This window comes from Ixodes scapularis, unplaced genomic scaffold (genome assembly GCF_016920785.2).
Source record: "Ixodes scapularis isolate PalLabHiFi unplaced genomic scaffold, ASM1692078v2 PGA_scaffold10__122_contigs__length_95168666, whole genome shotgun sequence".
Lineage (NCBI taxonomy): Eukaryota > Metazoa > Arthropoda > Arachnida > Ixodida > Ixodidae > Ixodes > Ixodes scapularis.
Window position 1 is genome coordinate 42,148,627 of NW_024609836.1, and position 14,756 is coordinate 42,163,382.

General features: G+C 46.1%; 1 protein-coding gene across 1 annotated transcript in view; it reads right to left on the bottom strand.

The window, feature by feature from the left end:
* Nucleotides 1–423: 423 nt before the first annotated feature.
* Nucleotides 424–14,756, bottom strand: part of LOC115324722 (cathepsin B) — a 71,587-nt gene continuing 57,254 nt past the window's right edge. The window contains exons 2-5 of the mRNA XM_042288541.1: nucleotides 12,402–12,631; nucleotides 5,991–6,107; nucleotides 1,809–1,937; nucleotides 424–506 (exon numbers count right to left, since the gene is read on the bottom strand). Coding sequence (XP_042144475.1) covers nucleotides 430–506; nucleotides 1,809–1,937; nucleotides 5,991–6,107; nucleotides 12,402–12,631 — 553 coding nt within the window. The 3' untranslated portion in view covers nucleotides 424–429. The remainder of the gene's footprint in view (nucleotides 507–1,808; nucleotides 1,938–5,990; nucleotides 6,108–12,401; nucleotides 12,632–14,756) is intronic.

The following is a 14,756-nucleotide window of genomic DNA, read 5'->3' on the forward strand; positions in this document are numbered from 1 at the left end:
AGCGCACCCCCGCAAATCCCTCAAGTCGTTCTAAAATTGAGCGATTTAGTGGTTTTCAATGACGCTCAGTAAGTCTCTAACTGGAACGATATGTTTATTTTCACTATTGAACAAGTGGATTAGTAAATTCTTGGTATCTCCAAAACGATCACTTATTTTCTATTTCTCTTTCTCTCTTTTTCATTCTCTGAATTTTAGGAAATTATTTTGCTAATAAGTCTGTTTCTTTGCAATTCCTGCCGTCAGCCGTAGCTGGCAGTTTGATATCGAAAGGCATTTTTTTTCCTCAACCACCCTAGTTTTATTAATTTTTAGAAGTGTCCGCAGAAACGCCCCGCATAATTGCAGTACGGGGTTTACGTGCGCTTGTAATGGGAAAGTCAACCTCACGGAAGCACGTTGGCTGATACGCGTTCATTTATTCGAACATCAGAACTTGGGGATGCCAGCGTGAATCTGACCCTCGATGTTGCACTCATTGCTGCCACGTAGGATCTTGAAGTAGCCTAAAAAAGGAAGGAATAATTGCACCAGCAGAAATCAACTTCTACAAACAAGTTTGGTAGGAGCTTTTAATTGTCCCGTTAGCATCAGAATAACGGCTAGAATATACTAGGCTCACCCCTAAACTGACAATGCGGTGGAAAGTATACGTGCACCTTAAACCGGTCGTGCATTTATGTTTCGCCATGTGCATGATCACACTTGCCCTTGCCTATAGGTGACATTCACTTGACGTCACTCTCTAGTTGCGCTGGCATTGGCCACCACGGTCGCCATCTTCGAGGTCTCTTTCTATCCCATGCACGTAGGTGTCAGGTGCCGTCTGGCCGGACCTTTCAGCGTGGTTTAGCAGCACTTTACAACTTTTTGGGGGGTCTTTTTGACCGAAACTAGGGGTTATTCTTATACTTTGGTGCTTTTTAAGCGCCGTAGGAATATGTTTTGTGTGCTTCCATTGTTTCTGTCGTTATCGGACTTGTCCACCGCGGCCGCGTTGCTCCATCGGCTCCATGCAGCGCTCCATGCCGCGCGCCGTGCCCACGGCCAGTGGCACACCAAGCAGCTTGTTTTTGGGTGGGGCACGAGTGCAGCGTTCTGCGAGGTCTTGTTGCCCATCAAAAGGCGACCGCCAGTGTTGTTTGATGGCATATTTGAAAATAGTCTATTATACGAGGACGCCATTTTTTTTACATGAACTTTGCGGATGTATTGAATAAGAATTTTAGCGTCAGCGTTGGGCGCGGACTCGGTTCAGTGTCTATTGGAAACGAGTGCAGCATCAGTGTTTGGCGTGGACTCTGATCCAATATCCCACTCTTCGAGCCCAAAGCGTAGCCACCCTCATTGTTGCTTGATGAGTTTTTGTAAGCGATCCATTTTAGAAAATACCCCTGCACACACCTCCAGTCCTTCTATTTTTTAATGCGGAAGCATTAACTGTCCCATGGAGCGAGCCGACGTCATCAGTTTGAAGCTCGAAAACGGCACTTAGTTTCCGCGATTGGCTGGCGCGCGTCGACGGGTCCATTGGCCGCTGCGCTCGTCAGTTTCCACGATCGCTCACCGCATGGCGTTGTGTGTCCATCAGCGCGCCGTTAACACGGAGCGTCCAAGGTCAGCATGCCCAGGGGAGCACGCGCGCTGACCGGCGACGAAAAGTACGCAGCAGACGAAAAAGGGAGCGGACGAGCGGTTTGCATGCTTTCACTTTCAAAACTCATAAGAAGTGCTTAGGCGTACCTCGAGCTTTTTTCTTCTTTAGTTAAAAAGTTGTTAGCGCGTGGATAAGACATTACAGCGCTCACCTTTGTCACCCCAGTGGGTATTCCACGAGTTGGCGACGAGCCAGTACGGTGTTCCCTTCTCGGTTCCCCAGCCGATAATCTTGACGGCGTGGCCTGCAAGCAACTTTCCGCTCACGTGCTTGTAGACACCTATGCAAAAAGGGAGCATAACGAAAATACATCTTCTGAGGATATGCGCGTTAAAGCTGCTTCACACATTTGCGTTTGAGCGTGGTCGACTGCATGCGCCGCGAGTCGGACTTCCACTCTACGTATGTTTTACGCACGATTCAATCGCTGTGTGATTGAAATAATAATTCGGACAAAGTTATAAGTAGTAACCATTTCTCGTCAATAGTGCGAAAGTGTTATCTCGAACATACCGCAAAACCTTGTCTGAATTTGCATCTGAATTATTATCCTATATGCGGTTTGAAACGCGCAGTCGATCCCGTTGAAGTGCAGATGTGGGAACCAGTATTTATTCGCTCTACTCGTTCATCACATCAAGTTTAAAGCAAACTCCCAGTTGACCTCGGTCAAAGGCGGCAGTCGTGAGGGTATGGGATCATCACTATGACGTCATCGTTCGTGGCTCCCCGGCTCCTCCCCAAACGGCGAACGCGCCGAAGCTCGACGAAAGGCGTGACGTCACAGTGTCATGTGACGTCACGTTTTCTTCGCTAACTTTAGCGGAGAATGTTTCCCGCTCAAGTTAATGGGGAAACGCTCCGCATGACGTCGCAACGTTAGTATGGTGCCTGGAGCGCGTCTTCGACTGGTGTGTTTAGCGTTCTATCCCGCCCATACATCAGAAGTGGTCCCAAAGTGGCAACAAATGACGTCACAGAAGCCGGAGTGTCATGCTGTTGCCTGTCGCGATCCTGGCGGTTGGCAGTAGAGATGCTTCCGAAAAGCACGAGCGAACGCGAGTGTCGCTGTCGTCACGGCGTCATAGGCGTCCCAACGTCCGGCTGCTTTAACTTCCGCGGACTGTCACAGTGGAGAGCGACCTACAGCAGAACAGGCGTCTGCCGTATACACCACAACTGTTGAGACGCCGCCAGAATCGCGATCGGCGACAGCATGACGCTTCTATGACGTCATCAGGCGGAAATCGAGGGACTTTTTTGGACGCGGTAAACACCAGTTGGAGACGCGTTCCAGGCACCATAGCGTTAGGTGTCATCGCGTCAGAAGACGTCACCTAACACCGCGACCCGCTAAATTTAGCGGGGAGACGTTCACGTGACATTGAAGTGTCGCGTGACATCACGTGACGTCACAATCTCCCAACTGGGCTTAGCGAGAAACATGTGGCGTCGTACAACGTGACGCCACGCGATGTCAGGTAGAGAGTTTTCCCGCGTTAAATTTGGACGGCGTCGCCGTGCACTGCCAAATACCATTTGGGAGACGAGACATCCACATAATGACATCGTTAGTAGATGTCGGACTCGCCACAAATGGCCAACACGGTGCAGCAGGAGTTAAGCCGAGTGGCGGGTAAGCGTGCACACTGCAGGATCTTTAAACAAAGGCAAAAAGTGCTCAAATTGGTAACGCAGTAACACGAATTTTTCACGGCCTATACGCAAACTCATCTTCGTTACGTCACGGCGCGGTGGTGGCCCGTCGGGCGCACTTCTGGTCTGGGGCTGTAGGCGGAAGTCCCCATGTGAGACGTGTATTCCTGCGTTGTTTTGAAAGGTATCCGACAAAAACCTGCCTTCTCGTCAAAACGCCGCGACTGGGGCTGTACCAAAAGAGTCGAGAAAGGTTTGAAGATCAAATTTCATGTGCTCGGTTCGTCCGAGAACGTGGATATGTGCCGCGAAAATGGGGAATTTGACACCGTCAGCCCACGATTGTTTGGGCAGGAAGCAGGGGCGGATTTAGAGGGGGGGGGGGGGGGGGGGGTCCAGATTTCTTGACCCCCTCTTGATTTCTGCACGTGTAAAATTTAGGGCTTGAAACGAAGAAGATAGGGAGGGGGTTCCTAAACATATGGTACGCTGATTAACACATGAACCCCCCCCCCCCCCCCCCTTCCCCTTTTTCAGGAAATTCCTGCATCCGCCCTTGGCGGGAAGCACTTTGGGTTGAATTCACGGACACCTGTGGTCATCAGATTTATTTGTTTTGTTCAAACTTGAACGCCGGTAAACCATCAAGTTGTACGGACCACCTGCGAACTACGTTCAGTGCGTCTTCAAGTTCGAACAACCGCCTGATCGTTCGGACCGTCGTTTGCTCTTTCAAACGCTTCTGCTTGTCGTCTACTCTTTTAGACGATACCGGCCCTTAGACCAAATGTTAACCCGGTATTTGCGATAAGAAGTTAGTGCAGTGCTCAAAAGACTTAGGTTTTAAGGTTGGTAAGCAGGCTCGATGTGGATACAAGGAGATGTTGATCATTGTTACCAGCGGCCATCACAAACTTGCTATGCCTGATTCACTTAGTCCGATTCTGCTCGCGATTTTCAGTCTCGACGTCGACCATCTCAGCCATGGTTCACACTTTTGCAGCCCGAGCGACGTCGCGACTGAAAAGTGCGTGCGAAATCTCATCATGCGAATCGGGCTTTAGCGTACATTCTGCGGCGTCCACGTGGAATGAATTGCCGCATGTCACACTATTCACGCGAAGATTTTCGGTGTAACGAGCCTCGGTAATTTCGCTGAGGCCGCTCGAGTAGTCAGGCATTGCCAAGAAGACGGAGAATCAACAATTCGAAAGCGAAAAAGGGCAGGGGGACTCACACCGACACCGACCACATGGCATTTCAATGATTTGTTTATGGGCGAAGGCGAGCTTCTTGCCCACACTCCATCGCGCATGCGCGGTGCCTGTGTCGTCAGCAAGGGGCGCTCCGGTTCGTTTGTAAACATGAGCACAAAACACTTGGGGGACGCTTTAAAAGGGGAGCGCAATAGCGTTATCGGTACTCGTTCGCAAGGCCTTCTCACATAAACCCGCGCCCGTTCCTAAGCGTGTGTGCGTGGTCTAGTCATTAGCGTCACGTGTAACGTCATGTCACGTGGCTATGACGTGAAGGCCCTATCGATCCGCTAAATTTGGCGGAAAAAATTTCCCATTAAATTTGGCGCAAAAAGTTTTCGCGAAATTTAGCGAAAAATTGTTTCGCCAAACTTAGTGTGTCGATAATGTCAAGACGTCACAGCGACGTGTGACGTGACATATGGCTGCGCACGTTGCATTATGGTAGTTTTCGGTCCCACCGACGTCGATGCCGGATTTTCTACGACACGAGCTCCTAAACGATATCGCGTTAAAATTAAGCAAGCGACAAGGTTATTCTTGAAATAGCGCATGTATATGTGTTGATGCTGTTATTCCGCTGACTCCGTGCAAGCAGAATCGTTGCAGACGCTGTCAGGTTACGAAGGACACGGCGCATTTGGTTTTCTGTTGTTGATCGAAAGTTTCCATACTTTGTTTCACCGTAGCTTGGCAAAGAGCGAACGCAAAGGGCTCCCTCGAACCAATCGGCGCATCTGAGCGAAACACGTGTCTATACTCTTTCTCACAAGTAGCGGGCAGTGAAGTGCTTTTAAAGGCACGAGCGGCAGAGAAGGAAGTCGCTTTTGTGCAAATTTCGAGTGGCGGGCTAATTTTTTAGGGACACAAAACCGACGTCTGGGACACACGAAACAGGGTCCGGGCGAGGGGGGAGTTTCTCCTCCTTTTCTTTAACTGCTTAGTTTACGCTCTCGTCCCTGTACATTTGGTAAGGGCTCTCACGTACTTCGCCTCCGTGTATGTGTTGACTCTTAGGGACCGTAGCGTTTGCTTTTTGCTAATAGCAACATACTGACGTGGTGTCAGAGTGAGTTGAAGCGTGTATTATCATTCAAACCATGCTTTGCAACACATGGTGTCCGTTCTTGCTTGTAAAAGTAAGTGCACTATGTAGAAAATAATTTACTTTCGGCTTAGAGAGGTTGTCAGTATGCCATACGCCAACAAATTGTAATTGGAGTTATTGGACTTCAGCGGTAGCTGCGTTTTCTTGCAGATCTTTATCTTTGTGGTCTTGATAACCTTAAACTGATGGAACGTGCATTCCGTTTATGGGAGCACGGGGAAGGACGATTAATCTAAAACAATTCCCCAAACCTTCAGCAGTCATTGCTTAGGCATGTGCAAGAGAGACCTTATGTACAATTGTTACATCTTACCAGTCTTGTAGTGGAGGAAGTCTTCATAACCTAGCATAACCGCCTGCAGTGGGCCGTTTTTCAGAATCTCGACACGTATCTGTTTTTCACTCTTCCCGATGGAGTAAACCTCTTTACCTGCAACAAGAAGAAAAAGAACGTATGAACATAACCCCAACGAAAGATAAATTGATCGTTGTATATGTGGAAATAAGAAAAGAACAGTAAATTCATGATGGGGATAAAGTGCCTGTTCCGGAGTAGAATATAAAAAAAACTTTCACAAGCTTTCGATTGGTTTGGTACGATAGTAAGTTAATTAATAATGTGATGGATAGAATGCTTCGTCGACTGGTTTGTTTACCGCGTCTCTATATTGTGTCTACTCGATTTCCAGCTGATGACGTCACAGCTGTGTAATATTGCTTCTTTGTTACAATCCTTTCGGTGGCCCATCATCGTTGTGTTTGCGCTGATATTGATTTACGCGATATAAATTATTTCGCACTTAATACACTTAACTCCCACTTGAACTCTTTTATGCAGAAAATAGATTAAAACGACAGTAGCAAAGCACCGAGGGAATATTTCTATCAACCGAAGATATACCTCCCAAAAACAAAACAACTTGTCAGTAGTAACGCAAGACCGTGCATGAGCGTACACAAAAAATGCCCAAAATATGTATAGAGCAGACTTAACCTTTTTTCAATTCAAAAACGATTGAAGTATGACTTAGTATAGCGTGATATATTCATTCCGTGAACAAATAGACTTTCCGTCACTCCCTGGCGCAATAGTGTATTGTTGAGGCAGATAAATATTACAAGCTGGCATATTTATGCATGTGAATAAGAAAACAACCAGTTGAAGAGCCCGCGGGGCTTTATGTACGAGAACAAGGCACCTATGCTAGTTTTTCAAGTCGTACTACCATTCGTTGCGCAATTTTTTTTCTTTTTAAATTTTTGGTTGGGTTATAACTTATAATCTGGATTTTATCGTGAATACGATTCGATTCTCGAAATTTTGGTTCTTATCTAACGTGAAATATTTTCTAAAATGAAATAGTGGCAAGACTATATTAAAGCTAGCTTCCCTCAAGCTTCGAATAAAACAAATTCCAATAAAATAACTAAATAGCTGGACTTTTAAAAAAAATGATTTAATTTATTTCGCTTTTTCTTTCAGACAGTGTCCGGAAGAAGGACCAGCGTAAAAGGCTAAGACGAGACACTGGTCCTAACAGTTCACATAAATATATCTAAATAAACTTTGACTTTTATTCCGTCCCTTTTCAAGTTTTTCCCCGTGTAACTAGCGTCTTGCGTCTACCCTTGATTATTCTTGTAAACTAATATAACTTCTTTTCGACACTTTAGTCTTTTTTCTTGTGTAACGTTTTTCGCCATTAAATTAGATATTTATTTTTATCATCCTACGGCTGCTGTGTCTGCGCACCCTACTTTTGCCTATATATAATTAACCAGGGCTCGTAAAACTGCGAAATAGGTGTGGTACAATGTTTTGCTGGCATGCATAATTACAATATTTTTCTCGAAAATTTTCTGATGGTGCGTCGTTTACACCAATGCGACTTATATGCGTGTTTTTTTTATACAAGTATTATTGCAAGGTGTACACGTTTACCAGTACGGTCTCCGTGTGCCGCCATCTTGCTCACTTGGGGTGCGCTTGGGCGCGGCCATAATCCGATCACGACGCCTTACTAATTGGTCGTGATCGTGTTATCTTGGTACCTCAAAGCAAGATGGCGGCGTCCAGAGACCGTACTTGCAAACGTGTGTAGGTTGTATCAACATTTACTTTACGAACAAGGAACGGCAGAGCACCCGTCGATGGCCTGCGCTCTTCCGGAGTTCCGAAACGTGGGGACTCCGCGTGACATCCTTCGCAGCTACACGCTTTGGCCCGCTTTTACAAAGACTTATATGCCAACTGTTTTAGTAAAAACGGCTTTTATAGAAAAACGCGACATATACAAAAGTGTGACATAAACACCGAAAAATCCGGATATTCGCCTCGAGATTTCCAATTTCGCATTTCCAATTTCGGCCACCGTGCGGCCGAAATTGGAAACGCGCGAAAGCGGGGATACCGCCGTGCGTCGTCTGCTACGGGCGCACGCTCAGAAGCATGGATCTCGACGACGCAAGGCCGTTTCAGACTGAGCTTGATATTCTTGCCGTTTCTTCCTACTAAAGGCTGTGTTGTATCGTTTCCCTGCTTCCCAGTTCAGCGAAGCGATTGCTATTAAGTCGGAAGCTTCCATATTCTTAGTGTGTTGGTTTGTATACAATGGCTGGTCCCACGTATTTTTGTTATCTCGCACAAACCGTGGCTTTCATAAAGCATTGATTGTTGAGTGGGTCTGTGGTTCGATGAGAAAATAGACCCGACTGATCGCTATCCTTTAATAGACTAATCAATCAACAAATTCGTATGTTGATTTTTCGCCGGTCATACTGCACGAAAAACGTTAAAACTACACATTTTTTCTTACTGGTTTTACTATGTCATAAATGGCCATAATGCATTCCCATTCTAAACTTCACGTTGTGAGTCCTACATAAATATGAACACTGGAAGCATTTTAAAATGAAGTATTTTTTTAGTTATATTTTAAACAGTATAACCACCCTCGGTGAAATGACAAGCAAGCTGAAGTGGTTTACCGTGCAAGCCTGCGTCACAAAAGAAATAAAGACGTCAAAAATATTAAATAAGGCATTTTTTACTCCTCGTTGACTTTCTCCAGCACAACACTCCAATTAACCGGCAAAAAGAAAATTGCAATAAAGCATTACTTGAATAATCTGAAAGTTCACCGATGTACTGCCCAGTCCCGATATACGTTAGGTGAGGGCGGAGGATGATCGGAAAGTCTCGTGAAGGTCGTTAGCCCTCATCAGTAAAAGAGTATCACTGCGGCCGATGCTGTCTGTGACGTGGTGCGCGTTGTTTTTCTGGGTTGCAGTGTCTACTGTGGTTGAATACAAGATTATTTAGCCAGACATTTATAGCATTAGCCTCTTGACATCCGCGGCCCTCACCGATAAAACTGAAGCTGGTGAACCCACACTACGGAGAAAGGCATTTAATAACAAAAACACGGCTGCGTTACTCCGCTACACTCGTTTATTACAGTCACGGCAGATCCGTGCTTTCCAACGTCTGCCCAGAGCAGACGACGCACCCACATAAGCGATTATAAAAATTTAGACCTTACGCTGGCAGCACGATTCGATCATCACTGAAGCACCGAACAGTACCGCATCCTTTTTCGCTAGAATTGTTTTCCCACCGATAGTACGCGACAAAATAAACGCAAGAAAATACGCCGTCTCGCGCGCGAACGTGGAGAGCCCATGGGGCGGCCGCTCTCCTATCCCCGTTTTGATGATGATGATAGCGCAACCGTAGCGCCACCTCTAGGTCGATCTCGAGGCCAATAGTCGGTAACAGGTTAAAGGGGCCCTGCAATCATATTTAAGCGTCTACTTTTTTTGCGGTTTCCACGTCTCTTGGGGTTGGGGCAAGCCAGCGGGCACGGAGAGAGTAACTAAATATCAGTGCGTCATATTTTAACCGGACGACGCCGAAACCTCCTCCACCGACGAGGGCGACCCGCGGTACCGAAAGCGCGCAAAATGTGACGTCTTTGGTCCTGGGCTTGTCACTGGTCAAAGCCGCTAAGAGCTTTTTTTTTAGTCGAGATACAAAATATAAGTGTCGCGAGCCGTTTCAATTATGTATGAAAGTAGTTTTTGTTCACTATTTTAGATCAGAAAAGAAACAAATGCAGTTTAGAAAGTACGGAAACGAGAAATGACCCGTCGACATACCCGCAACCAAGCGGCGGAAAAAAAACGGCGCATACTAGAAAAGGCTAGTGGGATGAGGCTACGACAAACGAGGAGCGTAGAAAGGTCCCGGATGTACGCGGCGGCGCTGTGGTCGTATACCGGCTCAAGAATCCCACCGGTTCCGAGCGTTCCGAAGGCCTTCGGCGCGGGCCCTGTTGGCGATTTGGCCATTTGGCGGTAAGGCAGCGCGAAGTGGCTCCCGTTCTTAACTGATATTTACTCCGTGTTTCCTGACGTATGTGGCCATTGAAGTGTTATGCCGAATTAGGCTTTAATCGCGCTGCAAATGCAATACGAGCTGCCCTGGCCGCCCACTTCATACAGCCTATCCAGCACGTGCTTTAGTGGCGCCCTCTCGAGCCGTCGACACGGAGTGCGGCAGCCGTGAGCGCTCGATGAGCTCACTACTCCTCCTCTAGTTCAAGGCCACTCAAGGCAGGACGTACGACGTCATAAAGGAGGTTATTTTTTGCTTGTTTTTGTAATTCTAATTTGCCTATAACATTTAAAATAAAGCGAAATTTGAGAAAAGAAAAGTTGGATTAAGTTACTACGTTCAGTACGCTCAGGTTCAGTGCAAATTAAAAACCAGTCAAAAAGTCATTGCAGGGCCCCTTTAAGAGTAAAGTGGAAGCTCCTCTCTCCCCTTTGGCAGAGCGAACACTGGAGAGGAGGCCGCCTCCTCTCCAGTGCTCGCTTTGCTAAAGTGGAAATAGTATGCAGTGTCCTGTCAACGAACTTTCCTTGCGTTTTAAGAAGATAACCCGAAAACAGCTGATCAGCCCTCGAGAGTTTGGAATTCCGGTGTTGTTCGCCCCTTTCTCTTCATTCAAAGTCTATTTTCGTAATCATAAGCCTCGATCGAGTCTCAGTGATTGTGGAGTCCTCCCCTGGCGCTCTCTTCATTTGGAGTGCTGCACCGATAGTGAGTGAGAGTATTCTCGAAAGAGCAGCGCGATAATGCTTTTCGACACGACGATGGCTAAGGGGCCGCTAATACCGTGAAAGTGAACCAAGTGCCGAGAAGACAAAATTACTCTTGAAACAATAGATCGTGTTAGTACACCGTACGCTGCGGATTGCATGTTCTTGTGGGCGCGTACTCAACACATGCTTCCAAGTGACGGCGCCAGCTCCCTCTACCAATGCGAAGACCTTGCGTGTGGTAAAGCCCCTTGATAAAATTCACGCTTACATCGAAGGGTATTTACATACACCGTATACGGTCTAGTACAAGTCTTAAATGTGGTGCATTCGCAATTTTTTTTTTAATGCTAGCGTTTAGCTTTCTGGTGTTCTATGCCTTACGGTTGTGCACAGTTCGGTTTGGTAAAATGCATACATCTGAATTGATTGGAGCAATTCCCGGCTTCTTGCCGGCTCCCGGAAATTTTAATGACAGCCGAAGCGTTGCGCACACTGCTGCACACGATTACACTGCGCACAGACATTCTGCACTGACATTCAAAATCGTTTGATGTACAATTCACATTTAACACATGATTATTTGACGTTAGGTTACCTAATGTCATGTTAAAATAAAACGAGAAATACCTAGGTAAGCAGCTCTATTGTTTTTCTTTCTTTGTCACGTTGTCAACTGTTTAAACCATTAAACATAGATTGAACATTTATCTAATCCTTAATTTAATGTAGTTATTTATGTTTAATGAATTGGTGGGGGATAATTTAGCCGGGAAATGTTTCCGGCTAAAATCTCGAAAAAAATTTTTTTCTCTAAATGTAGCGTTGTGTCAGGGCCCCCTCACGAAACACACCCGTGGCACCGCTGCAAAACATTGCCATCAACAGCTGTCAGCGTCTAAATGACCAGATTTGCTGGGTAATTGCTTGCTCAAACACAATCGCAGTACATGTAAAAGCTTTCTGATGGTTTGAGTTTTTGTTTGGGATAATAACCTTCAATGGGAAACATGTCGACGCTTTTCTAGAAAACTTTCTTCAGAACAGTGACATAAACAATAACTGTTGCTATTTGACAGATATATCCCTTAGATATGATGATATACCAGACCATTATATCAAACAGTTAAGCACTGAAATAAAATTGATTGCATTCATAAACGTGTTCTAGACATGTTAACGCGTTTCTTTAATGCTCTCCTCCTTTTTTTAAATGAATACTTCGTGCTCGCTTAACAACATAAGGTCGTATACCAACATGTTCACTATAACTTCAAAGTGGGACATTGGTTTGTAATGCCCTTTCACGCGTTTTGCCAATACCATCTAGAAGAGAAGAACGGCGCCTTCCCCCCCCCCCCCCCCCAATATGTTATTACTGATTTACTGATGCTGATGATGATACTAGTTGATCCATGCAGCGCCACCTAGCTCCAGCGACGCCAAGACAGACGTGTCTGCCGCTTTGCGTCGACGAATTTGGAGCTTCGGCGCGTTTGCCACTTGGGGCGGGTTGGGGATTCAGTAGCGATGACGACCCGTGCTGACTTTGTATTTTAGGTGGTACTGGCTTTGTCTTTATATAATGTTCACAGGTGTAATCGTGCGAGAGACCACTCACCGTAGAACCTGTCGTGTTGGTAGTCCCTGTCGTAGCCATCGCGGCAAGCGTTTACACACTTGGGGGTGGGTAGGAATTCACCGCACTTTGGGAGTGGACCCTCCACGTGGTGATCGCAGGGAGGCAGCGTGTAAGGTTTGCAGCCGTCTTGGGTCCCGTATAGTCCTCCGGAGACGATCCCTGTCTCGCGCCAGTACCTCCACGCCCAGGAAGAATTGCCGCCGAAGCAACTGTGGATACGCGTGGATTTGTAACTTAGGAAATGTAAGTTCCTAAAGGTGTGTCTAAGCAGAAAATGGAAATCCTGATGATGCCGCCGCCTATCTTAGTTCTCATCCTAAATCGTGAAAGTATACTATATTAACCTCACTTTCTGCGTATGGAGCCACAAATATAAATAAAACGCAATGAAATTAATATGACTGTTCATTGGATTATTATCTTCTCGTCGAATAACGCTGTGATCGAACTGTCTTATCTTCCAAACAAAAGGTCGCTTCAGACACCTACGTTTGACTGCGTTAGGACTGCATGCGTCGAGCTGTTTCTATAGCAACCCTTACGACGAGAAAATGGGAAATCACTCTGCTGCACCACGCAACGCAGCGTATAGTGCAGACGACGCAGCTGTGTAAACAACCTTTATAGAGTGACTGCGGTGCTTGTTCTATGAGCTTCCATACTCAACACGGCAGCTTAGTTAGCACTAACGTGAAAAGGTATTGGGCGCGTGTTAGTATACGTTGTTTAATGGGTATGATCCTACCATTGATATAGGCGTAAAAACAAGGTAATATTTTCATAGCTAGAAATATTCTTTTACGTGTCAAATTGCAAACTATGGGCGATGATTTTCTTTCACGTGAGTAGCTTAAATGTCACGTAAGATCATATTATACGTACAATGTCGGAGTACGCCTTATGGGTTTTGTTCACATTGTATATGGTTATGGGCTTGTTAGTCAAGATTTGTTGAATTGATAAAAGGGCGCGGGGCATCCACATGTAGAGATATATACACTCAAATCAACATGCATTTTGCATACTTTGGCTTTATCCATGACTAAGGTTGACTAAGGTGACTCCAAATATTTTCTAATAATGTTTTCACTCGAAGATGGTGAACCTTTCGGCCGACAATGGACCTAACGTTTAGATATTTAACACGACAAACTCGCGCTATTCCGTAACGATCGAGGTAATTTAAGCTACATACACTCAATCTACCCGGTAAATACATTTGTTAGCTGTCTTTTGTTTTACCTTTTTTTGCCAAGTCTTTGTTTTGCGGGGCTTAAACTGGCAAACAAAGTTATCTTCACCCTATGTCTTGTTTTATAAAACAATAGAGATATACGTTTGACGTTAAGTTAATATAAGACTATAAGTTTATTTGTTTGACACGAAGCTAATGTCAACTTAATAATTTAAGGATATTAGTAATGCGACGATTTAATGTTGATGTGGTTTACAATGATTACAAAGCTTACAAAGTCACCAGCTTCCGCACGCTTTCTTCGCCAAGCCTTCGCTTCGTCCTTCTAATTTCTTTAACAATTCCCCCCCCCCCCCCCCCCCCCCCCCCCCCCCCCCCCCCCCGTCAGCAAAGACGCTGGTCATCCATGGCTGGAGACAAAGCGTGGTTGCGGTGCTCAGGCATCCTGGCGGTAATACGGCCGCATTGTGGTGACGTTCACACTGTCTGGGGTGCGGGAACGACGATTTCGCTGTTGTGAAACAAGAACAACTTTTTAGTTGGTGGCCGACAATTGATGCGTGACGCGAAAGGGGCCGATGAACTTCCGTCGGGGTTTTTCACACTTTCCTACGGTACGAGAAGGTGACCATGGAGCACTTCGTCATCAATTCTGTAAGCCGATAGTCGTTCCGATTCACTGCGAAGCAGTGTTTGCTGTTGCTGCGACTGGGACCTGTATACGCGAGCCAGTTGGCGGCCGTCTTCGGCGTGGGATACAATATCGGCAGGATACGGACCAACGGGGCTATCATCTATGTAGGGGATAACTGCGTCGAGTAGCGTGAAAGGTTTTCGGACGTAAAGCAAGTAGTACGGTGAGCATACCCGGTGGTTGATTGTCGAGCTGGTATTATATGCTCATGTGATGTACGAAACGACGGTGTCCCAGGTGATTCGGCTATCAGAAATTTACATTGAAAATATCTGTTAAGGTGTGATTGAGACGCTCGGTAAGGCCGTTTGTTTTGCGGATGGTACACGGTCGTGACGGTGTGAGTAGCCAGTCGCAGGATTTCTCGAAGTAGTTGTGAAACCAAGGAGTTGCCATGGTCACTGATTGGTCACATATTGAAGTGATCCGTGGCGCAACAAAATAG